The 12,512-nt window shown below is 36.9% G+C and overlaps 1 protein-coding gene across 1 annotated transcript; it reads left to right on the top strand.

Moving 5' to 3' along the window:
• Positions 1–540: 540 nt before the first annotated feature.
• Positions 541–10,665, top strand: MMP10 (matrix metallopeptidase 10). The gene is made up of 10 exons (XM_011984402.1): positions 541–682; positions 1,433–1,674; positions 1,817–1,965; positions 2,431–2,556; positions 4,390–4,554; positions 4,740–4,884; positions 5,844–5,977; positions 8,153–8,312; positions 9,032–9,135; positions 10,274–10,665. The coding sequence occupies exons 1-10, from the start codon at positions 578–580 to the stop codon at positions 10,372–10,374; spliced, it is 1,431 nt and encodes a 476-aa protein (XP_011839792.1). The 5' UTR covers positions 541–577; the 3' UTR covers positions 10,375–10,665.
• The last annotated feature ends 1,847 nt before the right edge of the window (positions 10,666–12,512 follow it).

Genomic DNA, 12,512 nt, shown 5'->3' with positions numbered 1-12,512 from the left:
ATGCTCCATGTCCTTCTCACAATACCCCTACTCCATGGCCAATAAATCCATCCGAAAATCAGTAACAGCTGTTGTAAACAAGAACTCAAGAAGTGAAATATTTGTTTTAATATCTTTGTAGATAGCAGTTCCCACAGTTAGACCACAACTATATTTGGAATTTGTTTCCATTGACCTACTTAATTCTTACCTGCTTATATTTAAGCTTAAAACATAGTCTTATTAAAAGAAAATTGCACTGATTTTAAAATGTCTAAACATTTGGCATTTTACCAACCTTATCAGTTCTCTTTAGGTAAATACACAGACATGAATTACCTAGTCAATTCTTTCTTGTCTTTACAAACACAGAAATCATTTCCTGGGGATTAATCATTCTTTCGAGTTTAGAAGGTTGAAGGAAAATACCAATGTAGGCTGTATCACCATTACATTAAAAGTTTGTGAGCATTCAGACTTAAAAAACATATGCATGAATCATGCTGTTGGTGACCTAAGCATTGTCTCTGTATAAAAGAAAGGACACTAGGGGGTAGAGCTAGACGCCCAGTAGACAGAGAAGATAAGGACAGTGAGAATGATGCATCTTGCATTCCTCGTGCTGTTGTGTCTGCCAGTCTGCTCTGCCTATCCTCTGAGTGGGGCAGCAAAACAGGAGGACTCCAACAGGGATCTTGCCCAGGTAATTAATGGTGGCATCTAATGCAGCTACTGGCCAGCCCAGTGTGTCTACTTCGCCTTCCAACACAAAGCAGGATGATTAGACTAGAGATCACTTTGTTAGAAAACTGTAGCACCAGAGAACAATTAGCAGGCTGGAGGTGGAAATTATTTTTAAGTTAACAGAGAAGAAAAGAAAGTTTCAGAAAGGGCATATAATTACTCAAGGTTACAATAAAATAGTAGCAGTATATTTGTGGCTAAGTGAAAAGAACACATGGAGAATATATGAAACTCCTCTGGCTTTAGAATTTCTTTAGTTAAAATTATTGGGGAGGGGGAGCATGCTAAGTCTGATCTTTAAATCACAACAGGTAACAGTTTTTACATTTTTACTTGTCATATTTGGACAAAAGAGTTTACTGCACTTCAGTCTTAAACCAAGTCTATAATAACAATGTAAGTGGAAAAGGTTAGTATTCTAACTTTTCACAAAACTATGTTAAAAGAGGGTTTCTTTAAAAACAAACAAAAGTAATGCTAGACCTGAATTTCCAATCCCAAATTCCTTACTTGACTAGCAAACTAACACTGCAATAAAATTTAAAAATTTGTATGAAATGGGGAGTCTTAATGAAAAAAATCAAATTAGATGTGTGATCGACTTTTGTTTTAAGAAACTAGAGGAAAATTAAGATGCATTATAAAAGTTGGGTAAGTGATGGAAAATCGTAAAAAATGACTTAAAAATTATACTCATTTATTCCATTAGCAATACCTAGAAAACTACTACAACCTCAAAACAGATGTGAAACAGTTTAGAAGAAAGGAGAGTAATCTCATTGTTAAAAAAATCCAACAAATGCAGAAGTTCCTTGGGTTGGCAGCAACAGGGAAGCTGGACTCTGACACTCTGGAGGTGATGCGCAAGCCCAGGTGTGGAGTTCCTGACGTTGGTCACTTCCACACCTTTCCTGGCATCCCGAAGTGGAGGAAAACCCACCTTACATACAGGTAATGGTTCAGAGTAGTTTTCACATAATATTGAAACTTTATAAGTTACTTGTCATATTTGGATAAGTAACACAAAGTTTTCTTTAACAATTTTTCATAATGGCAGGAGAAAATAATATCCTTTTCAATTTTTCTCCTCCAGGATTGTGAATTATACACCAGATTTGCCAAAAGATGCTGTTGATTCTGCCATTGAGAAAGCTGTGAAAGTCTGGGAAGAGGTGACTCCACTCACTTTCTCCAGGCTGTATGAAGGAGAGGCTGATATAATGATCTCTTTTGCAGTTAAAGGTAATCAAATAAAGCATCCATTTATCTGGTGTATTAATCTGTTTAGACTGCTAGAGCCAGATACCTTGGACTGTGTAATTTATAAACAACAGAAACTTATTGCTCACAATCCTGGAGGCTGGGAAGTCCAAGATTAAGGTGTCAGCAGATTTGGTGTCTGATGAGAACCTATCCTTCATAGATGGTACCTTCTGTGTCCTCACACAATAGAAAGGGCCAGGAGGTTCCCTCAAGCCTCTTTCATAAAAGCACTAATCTCATTCATGAGGGCAGAGCACCTATGACCTAATCACTTCCTAAAGACCTAACCTCTTAATACTATATCACAGTGAATATGGAGTTTCAACATATGAATTTGCAGTAGACACCAGCATTCAGACTATAGCATCTACTGTTGTTTTATTGGAACACGGTAAAAATAAATTCTGAACCCTTATATTTCCATTAATTTTTTTCCCCTATCAGAACATGGAGACTTTTACTCTTTTGATGGCTCAGGACACAGCTTGGCTCATGCCTATCCACCTGGACCTGGGCTTTATGGAGATATCCACTTTGATGATGATGAAAACTGGACAGAAGATGCATCAGGTGGGTTGTAAACCTCTCAGAAACATTTCAGGAATAATGTCTAATCCTACCCAAAAATAATTGGATTATCTAGAATGAGAAATAAATGGAATATACTAGTAACTGAATTTTTTATTGCCTGAGCTTTAAACAGAAGTACTGTTTGTTTCAATCATTATTGAAGAATTTTATAAAATGTCTGTATTTTCATGTTTGCCCCCACCAAGTACAATATTGTAAAAGCCATTCAGACTTATCTCCACAACTCAGGATCTTGTAGGGCTTTGAGGATCAGCATAATTAATGTTTTTCATCACCTTAATGGCAAATGATTAGGGTAGAATGAATTCCATTAAATCAGTTTCAATCCTAAAATTTGCCCTTAAGTTTTCTTTCTTTCTTCTCATTGGCCTCCTTTTTGCTTAAAAGTAGAGATCAGGAGAAAATGCCAGGAACTGACAAAAACACTGTTAGATCATCTTTTTAAATAAACATGTCACTATCTCTAGCTTAGATGGGGTTTTTTCCCCCCTAAATGGGCTTTGAAACACTTTACATCTAAACATAATGACAAAAATTAACTGTATGCTATTTAATTTTTAAAATGGCTTCTAAAGTTTAGAAATACACTGTTGAAACAATCACTATTTCTGAGAGTGCCTGGGATTTTTAATGTAAATGCAAAGAACATCTTTCCTGAGTACAAGACTCAGGAGGCTGAGGCACGAGAATCGCTTGAACCCGGGAGATGGAGGCTGCAGTGAGCCGAGATTGCACCACTGTACTCCAACCTGGGCAACTCTGTCTCACAAGACTGAAATCTGTGTTGCAGGAAATGATTGCCTTTTATTTGAACAATTGTTCTTTTCTGCACAATTCTTGGAGTTTGGTCAAATATCTACTACTAAATTCAATAAAACTCTTTTTATAATATTTTTTTAAAAGCTGAATCTAGCTGTGCTTGTGCTGCAGAAAACTGTTATTGGGCATGTTTCTGTTTTAAACTAAAGATTGTACACATCCAATGGCACTTATTACTGGGAAGATTTTTGACAATCAAAAATTATTTTATTATGGCTGAGCACCGGTGGCTAATGCCTGTAATCCCAGCATTTTGGGAGGCCAAGGTGAGTGAATCACTTGAGGCCAGGAGTTCGAGACTAGCCTAGCCAACATGGTGAAACCCTATCTCTAAAATATAAAAATTAGCTGGGTATAGTGGTACGTGCCTGTAATCTCAGCTACTCAGGAGGCTGAGGCATGAGAATTGCTTGAACCCGTACTCCAGCCTGGGCAACAGAGTGAGATCCTGTCTCAAAAAAGTTACTTGAGTATGATGAAGAGGAGGAAGAGCAAATCAGACTAAACTCCACAAGAAATAACTACAGTCTTGTGGCCTAAAAGTTTGGGGAGCAACATAAATGTTATATGATTAATTTTAACCGAGGTTGCAACTGGCACATGTTCCTAAATTTGAACAATGACTTTTTACTTTTAGACAACGAAGAGTTATATTTATTGACATGGATATTAGTCTTGTCCTTTCAAAAAAAAAATCTTTGGAAATAATGCTTCTCATTTGTCAATATAGGAAAAGTGTCTTAGTTTTCCTGACCAAGGAGGGATCTAGGGAGCGATACGGTGAAAAACTGTCTTATATATTGACTTAAAGTCAACCTTGAAAAACACATTAATTTCTATAAAGTATGGAATATGCCAATCAATGAACCAATCCACAAATACTGAAAAGACCATGTGGTGTCAAGGATGGCCTGCACAGCTGGTATATGTTCTGTATGTGTATTTACGGAATAAATAGCTGGTGGATTCTGAACATTTATGGTTGTCATACAGGCACCAATTTATTCCTCGTTGCTGCTCATGAACTTGGCCACTCCCTGGGGCTCTTTCACTCAGCCAACACTGAAGCTTTGATGTACCCACTCTACAACTCATTCACAGAGCTGACCCGGTTCCGCCTTTCACAAGATGATGTGAATGGCATTCAGTCTCTCTATGGTGAGTGACGCTGGAAAAATTAGGCATTGTAGCTCTGCAATGACAGTCCTCAAGAAAGCTTTCCAATGCTACCTAAAGTATTTCTGATTTAGCTTGAAGCACTTTGAGAATGTTTGAAAGGCATACAAATTGACAGATGCATCACATTTTTTAAATGTTTGCATCCCCAAATCTGTCTCCTTTAGGACCTCCCCCTGCCTCTACTGAGGAACCCCTGGTGCCCACGAAATCCGTCCCTTCAGGATCTAGGACGCCAGCCAAGTGCGACCCTGCTTTGTCCTTCGATGCCATCAGCACTCTGAGGGGAGAATATCTGTTCTTTAAAGACAGGTCAGACCAGAAAATTATATTTTTCTGTCTATTCTTTTGATGTACAGTGCTTAGAAAGGAAAACAGAAATTTGATAGAGGTTTTCTTAAAAAAACTTTTATTTTAGGTTCAGGGCTACATGTGCAGGTTTGTTATATAGGTAAATTCGTGTCATGGGGGTTTGTTGTACAGAAAATTTTGTCATCCCAGTGCTAAACCTAGTACCCGGTAGTTACTTTTTCTGCTTGACAGAGATTTTTTTAAATACAAAATTTTCTCTATATTTTAAAATCATTCAGATCTAGTTCTTGTTGAATTTTTAACATCCTGTTAGAATTGTCCAGGTCATTTTTTACACTTACAAGGGATGATTCTAGACTGTAAGCTTGATTAAGGCAGGGAGTTATATCTGTTTTGTTCATTTTTTTAAATATAAATAAATCATGGAACTTCTTCAGAAAGCACTGGTGAATCCTTAGAAACAGGGTGATATCTTTCCCTTTGCTAAAAATTGCTACTACTTAAATTAATTACTTTTGGAAAAAAGTGATATATGCTTATGGCACAATATTTAGACACTGCCAAAAGATACCGAGTTAAAAAATCTCTCTCTAGTCTTTGGTCTACAGTCCCCCAGCTCCCTTCACATGTGTAACCACTGCTACCAATTTCCTTTAACTCTTTACAGAAATGTTCTATTCATATACAAGCATCAATACGCACATAATATTTTTTAAAATGTTAGGACATAATATACACACTGTTTATGGACTTTCAGAGTGGAACCAAGCTAAATAATTTTATTGGAACCAGTCACAAGTCCTGCCATCAACTTTATTACCCTGGAATCACCTGCAGGAGGATGGTTTAATATAGACTTCTATGAATGCGTGAATTAGCATGGATTTTTTTTAAAAAGAATACTTTTTTCCACATAGCTAAAGGAGAAAGACAATTGCAAGTAATTTTATGTATTACAGATATTTTTGGCGAAGATCCCACTGGAACTCTGAACCTGAATTTCATTTGATTTCCACATTTTGGCCCTCTCTCCCGTCATGCTTGGATGCTGCATATGAAGTTAATAGCAGGGATACTGTTTTTATTTTTAAAGGTGAGTACTATATAAGAATTTTCAACTTGCTGGAATAAATCCTATTGTGAAAATTTTATCGACATGAGTTTTCTCCATTATATTAAAGTTTAGATTACTGCATGACCTTGTGCTAACACTTAAATAAAATTTGTACAAAGAACATTATAAACTTTATTTTAGAGACCTCTTAAGTGAATAGGTGGTATTCCATATTCATGGATAAAAAACGCAATATAGTAAAAATGTCAATTTATCTATAGATACAAGACGTTTTCATTTCAAATGCCAAAAGATTTTTCATGGAACTTGACAAATTAGTTTTACAATTTATACGGCAGCAAAGACCAAGCATAGCCAGGATGCTCCTGGTGAACCCATCTTATTAGATAAGGAGAAAAGCCCTGTGTTATAAAACTTTAATCAGTAAGATGTAGTATCAGTTCAGGGAGAGATAAATTAACTAATGGAGCTATTCAGGTATGGCGGCTTCTTTATCAGATTTTTAAACTACGGTTTCAATTTGTTTTATTGGTAATATGCTATTTGAGTTTCTATTACTTCTTGAGTCAGTTTTGTTAACATGTTTTTCTAAAGGTTTGCCAATTTTGTCTGTTTTCAAATCCATCAGTAAAAAGTATTTGGAAAATTATTTTGTTGTAATTTGAATTATTGCTGAAGTTTTGTTCTCTTTTTCATTCCCAATACTGAACCCTTTTGCCTTTCTCTTTTTCTCTTCATCAATCTCATAATATATGTAATAATGTTATTGATCTTTTCAAAGGACTGACTTTTGGCTTTATTTATCCTCTATATTATATTTTGATTTCCCATTGAACTAATTTCTGTTCATATCCTTATTGTTGCCTTAAGTTTTGTTTACTTTTAATTGATCCTGTTATTATTGTTATAGCTTAAGTTTGATACTTACCTTATTAACTTGTAACTTTTTTCTTTTCTAATATAAGCATTTATACCTATAAACAACCATTTCTTCTTTTTTATTCAGCAAATTTTGATATGCAGTATTTTCATTTTGTTCAATTTTAATTCTTTAATTTCTCATCTTTATTTTTCCCCTAGACTTATAGGTGATATTGGAATATTTTTAAATGTCAAGCTTTATGAAGATTTTAAAAATGTTTATTTCTGGCAATCTCACTTTTGTGAAGATTAAATGAATGTGAAATTGCAATAGAAATTGTAAAGAATTATAACTCTAACATATTATTATCCAGTAATGTATCTCACATTTACATATCACTTGCACTGTGTCAGACACTATGCTCATTAGTGGAGGTCAGGACTGAAAAGGGCTCATATTCTAGAAGGGGCAGCAGAGATGAAGCCATAGGCAGCCTACGTATGACAAGTGCTGGTACTGAGAGAAGGAAGGGTGCCATGGGAGCATCTGACTCATATCCAGGGCTCAGCAAAGATCCCTTAGAGGAGGTGATGTTAGGATGGGTCTTGAAGTTCTCTTTTGCTGTGCAGAGATCGGCTGGGTGTACAGGAAGTAGAAAGGTCTCTAAGAAAGAAGAAATTGTTTTTGCCAAGTAAGAGCATATCTGGAACTGCTCAGACACATAAAAGTCATTCATTTCAGATGAAGCAAGAGAGATAAACAACAGATGGGCATTTTAGATTAGTGAATCTGGCAGTAGTGTGAAGAAGGAATTCAGGCTTGGGGTCCTGGAGAGTGATGTAACAAAGTAAAGGCAGAGAGCTGGATGGGCTTTTGTTGTCCTAACTCACTAGAATTTGAATGAATTCCAATAGTGTTCAGAAGAAGCACAGATTTGAATTGGTGACTGTGAAATATCTCAAAGGAAGTGTACAATAAGCAATGATCTATTGGTATGAAACTTAAGAGAGAGAGGTCTAGGTGAGAAATTCAAGTTAAAAAGTCACCAGCAATTATAAGAAATAACTAAAACTGATCTATAAATAAACTATAACTTATAGATACAAATATATAAGCCACAGAAAGGGCAATGAATCAGAGTTATCTACTCATTTATTCATTCTTTCACTCACTCATTCATTCAGGGAGTATTTATTAAAGACTGGCTGTGAACTGGGCATTATTAGGTTGGAATTAAAACCAAGACTTCCTCTTTACCACAACAATGCACTATAATCATTTTTAAAATCAACGGCTTCATGTAAAATTTATTGGATTTGTTTTTTCAACAGGAAATGAGTTCTGGGCCATCAGAGGAAATGAGGTACAAGCGGGTTACCCAAGAGGTATCCATACCCTGGGTTTTCCTCCAACCATAAGGAAAATTGATGCAGCTGTTTCTGACAAGGAAAAGAAGAAAACATACTTCTTTGTAGAGGACAAATACTGGAGGTGAGATGCAAGAGAAATGACTTTCTATGAAGCCTGATTAAGAAAATTATTTTCTTTCTTTAAGGATGTTTCCCTACCCCCATGCTCTAACTTTCTCTAACTTCAAAATTTATGATTATGAGGAAGACAGCTTATTGTTCTACTTCCTGGATACAAAGGGCTCTCAGAGCGGTGATCACTGGGCCATATACTCAGACACGAAAGGACATCAGGAGAGGCCAGCTGAGGTCCAAAGACATTCCCTTCTTATCCCGTTTCCAGTCACCATGTGGCTGCCATAGGAAGCTCAGGTGTGGCAGGCTTTGGAGACAAGATCTACAGGGTCCCAGTGTGACTGAGAACCAGAGGTTTAGTTTTAGCTAAGTGATTTAATTCATTTTGCATATTATGTCTACACAGTCTTTATGTGTTTGTGGTAGACACATAGAAATTTGGGGTCTGTGTGTCCAGGCTTAGAAAATTTATCTCAGACATATGTATGGAACCTCTGTAAAATGACAGAATGTTCCTGTTTCTGGGAAAGTATTGTTTTAATGTGTTAAACTTGTAAGCCCAGGAAAGTAACCTATTCTTGTAGCTCTAAAAATGTTTAACACTTTTTTACACAACTTAAAAAGTTTGTCTAGGATTCCACACTGGAAAATTAACATCACATTATACTATTGTGTGTAATGGGACTACTATGCAACATTGAACTGTATTTCTTTCATTTGGCTTAGATTTGATGAAAATAGCCAGTCCATGGAGCAAGGCTTCCCTAGACTAATAGCTGATGACTTTCCAGGAGTTGAGCCTAAGGTCGATGCGGTATTACAGGCATTTGGTAAGAAGACCCTTATTTCATTGTCAATGCAGGAATCTCCAGGCATTTTTATGATTTCAAAATGAAGTGCAGAATCAAAACAGTTTTTAAATCATTCAGTCCGATATCTTTTTTACTCCAAATTCCTGAAAATCTTAACTTTCCAATTTATGCAAAGTGGGTTTAAATTGTGTGTGTGTGTGTGTGTGTCTGTGTGTGTGTGTGTGTGTGTGGTTTTTTTTTTCCTGAATAGCTTCCAAGTCTCTGTTTCATACCCGCACATAAAATCAAAGGATACTTTCTCACACAGAAGCCATTATCTTTCAGGTCACTATGTTGGTATAAAAATACAATCTATGTGAGCCAAGTTTACTAATGGCTGGTTGTCATTCTATTCTATCCCATCTTGTTGTCCCTTTCCTTCTATCCCATCCCAGGGGAGCCTTGTCTAGGCTTCTGTTGCAGTCTGTAATTTCCTACATTAGTCATTTGTAAAAAAAATAGTAGCCGTCCCATATGCTCAAAATAGGTAAAATGTGATTCATGGTAATGGGTAAATAGGAAAGCAAAACTTGTTCTTGATTACTCTGAAGGAATTTTGGAGGGAGCTGCCAGTGCTTGACAATCCAGTGCTCATGAGGCTGATGATCTTGTTACTAAAATGACTTAACCATGATGGATGCAAAGCAGGAAATGGACCTCTGGCTCATTTATCATTTGTCTGATTCTCTTGGGTCTAGTTGTCTCCTAAGCTGTAATTTAGGACCTAGCAGAAGAGAAGAGGTTGGAAAGAAAGGAAAACAAGATTTTAAAATATTATAGAATGCTATATATTTAGAACCAGTATAACATAATGTTTTAGAGCACTTCCTTTGGAGTCAGATGAGATGGAGTCCTCCCTCCATCCTTCCTTACAGATGCTACCTTGTTAAAATTACAAAACCGTCCTAATTTTTAGTTTTGCTCTCATTAATAACACATTACACTTTTTTGTAAGGGTAATTGAGCTAAACATGTAAAGCACTTAGCTCAGTACCTGGCATAGAGTAATCACTTAATAAATGCCATCTATTATTAACTTGTACTTAATCTAAGTCACATATGTTGCAAAATGACATATTTGAAGATGTCTCATCATTTTCCTTCTCTATGTTTACAGGATTTTTCTATTTCTTCAGTGGATCATCACAGTTTGAGTTTGACCCCAATGCCAGGATGGTGACACGCATACTGAAGAGTAACAGCTGGTTACATTGCTAGACAAGATAGGGGGAAAACTGATATGGGTGTTTTAAATAAATCTAATAATTATTCATCTAATGTATTATGAGCCAAAAGGATTAATTTTTCCTGCATGTTCTATGGTTAAAGAAAAGGAGCCTTGCAGACATCTGCATGTGTCATGATGAATGTTTCTGGAATTCTTCATTTGCTTTTGAATTACGTTCAACAGAATTAAGAAATACTCATGTGCAATAGGTGAGAGAATGTATTTCCATAGATGTTTTATTACTTCTTCAATAAAAAGTTTTATTTTAGGCCTGTTCCTTACTTTCTAGAACAATTCGTGTTCAATACCCTGACCACACTGGGGACTGATTATTTGACAGATACTCTGCCAGTAGATGTGGTAGGATCACACACTATAAAGGAGCCATGTGGCTGTCACATACCCTCTCCTATTCTCTGCACCAACAGGATCTTTCTTTTACATCTCACAGATATTGTAAGTGTTCCTTACATACCTAACAAAGAAGGTAAATCAACAGTTGTTCTGTATCTAGAAAGGATCAAAGCAGAATGGAGAAATGGAACTCTAGAATGTTAGAGTCTGGGAACCTGGTGTATTATTTAATAGACTTTACAATTTTACAGGTGGGGAAATAAAACTAGTTTGGAGTCCACTCACCTCTTGTTTTAACCCAAATCTTTCTTTATTGGGATTCCTTTCCTGCTCTGCAGACTAAATTTCTCATCTCACCCTCACCCTCACCCTCCTGTTAGAATATTCTCTTGCTGTCATTTTGTATGTGGAAGCCCCTGGGTGATAAGAGCGCATGTGCACATGCGGTAATTTTCTACTCAGCAATAGATATCTAATATGTTGGGTGATTGCCTTATTTGGAGCCTCAGCTACATAGCAATTATTCAGATGATTCAGGCCAAAATCCATTTCTGCTAAAGAAAGTCTGGAGGCAGAAATATCCCACCTGCTTTTGGAGCTCATAACTGGCAATGATATCCCTGACATAGAGAGACACATGACTGTGTCTAGGATGGGCTTCAAGGCAAAATTTTGAAGTAGAAATGAATAACCATTAATGCTCTCACTTTATTTGGGGTATCTTTCTCTTATCTTTCTGTATTTTACTCACCACTTTTTCCAGGCACCAAGCAGCACTAGAACACAGAATTTGCAGTCATTAATAAAATAATGCATGATAATAAGTTTAGAGTGTGTGAGTTATAAATGTTCCTTTCTTGCTATTGACTAACATTAGGACATATGGTAAATACGCATGTTTTAAGAGACAGAGTAGTAGAGTTAGAGCAAAACACACACACAGAAAGACAGGCAGATGAACAAAGAGAGACAGAGAGGAGGGAAAGGGTGACACAATGGTGATAAGACAAGTGTAGGGATGAACATGTGAACTGTATTTGAATTGCAGGAAGGTGATTCAGGTATGAGAAGGCCGAGAAGCAAAAATCTGATCAGTGGAGGGAGGAGGAGCAAAGGGAGTGAAGAAGGAAAGGGTTAAGGTAATAAAATGTAAGACTGCATTAGGAAATTCCACTGGGACCGGCCACCTATGGGGCAGTCTGGAGATCAAGGAGGGGAGAGTAAACTGGAGACCAGTTTCATGCTAAGCCCTGGGGTATAGCAGACAACCTTGCAGGCAGGCCTTCATGCCTTAAGGACCAGGAGCAGAGAGTTCAAACTGGTCTACCTAACCACTCTCTATCTAAGTGGGGAAGGGAGTGCTTGCATGAAGTGGGTTTTGGGAGGCTGAATGGCAGTTCCTCCTCCACTCCATCATTCATTGATTAATCCACTCATTTAACAGATACCCACTGAATATCTACTGTGTAGTAGGCAACATATGTATAGTAGGCATATGCCCCCAATGTTGAGAGATTAGGGGGCTTCCAAGAGTAGTAGGCATCTATATGGAGAGCCAAAGAGCAAGAACTTAAGAGGTAAGAAGGAGGGAGGTGGTCCAGGCAGAGAGAGATAAAAATATTGGAGAGCGTCAGTTACTTCTATGGCCCAAAGCAGTGCTTCTCAAGCCATCTGTAGTGAAGGACCAGTTCCTTACATTTCCAGTTCACCATGGATACTTTTGTAAAATATAGCGAAAGGGAATTACTATGAAAATGAGATGACAAAGACATTT

This window comes from Mandrillus leucophaeus, unplaced genomic scaffold (assembly GCF_000951045.1).
Source record: "Mandrillus leucophaeus isolate KB7577 unplaced genomic scaffold, Mleu.le_1.0 Scaffold267, whole genome shotgun sequence".
NCBI classification, from domain to species: Eukaryota; Metazoa; Chordata; class Mammalia; order Primates; family Cercopithecidae; genus Mandrillus; species Mandrillus leucophaeus.
The sequence above is the reverse complement of the archived record's forward strand: the minus strand, read 5'-3'. Positions and strand labels throughout refer to the sequence as shown.

Coding starts and splice junctions, on each gene's coding strand:
- MMP10 (XM_011984402.1), top strand. CDS start 578: ATGATGCATCTTGCATTCCTCGTGCTGTTGTGTCTGCCAGTCTGCTCT. Junction 1,966..2,430: donor GATCTCTTTTGCAGTTAAAG/GTAATCAAATAA, acceptor TTCCCCTATCAG/AACATGGAGACTTTTACTCT. Junction 8,313..9,031: donor GTAGAGGACAAATACTGGAG/GTGAGATGCAAG, acceptor CATTTGGCTTAG/ATTTGATGAAAATAGCCAGT.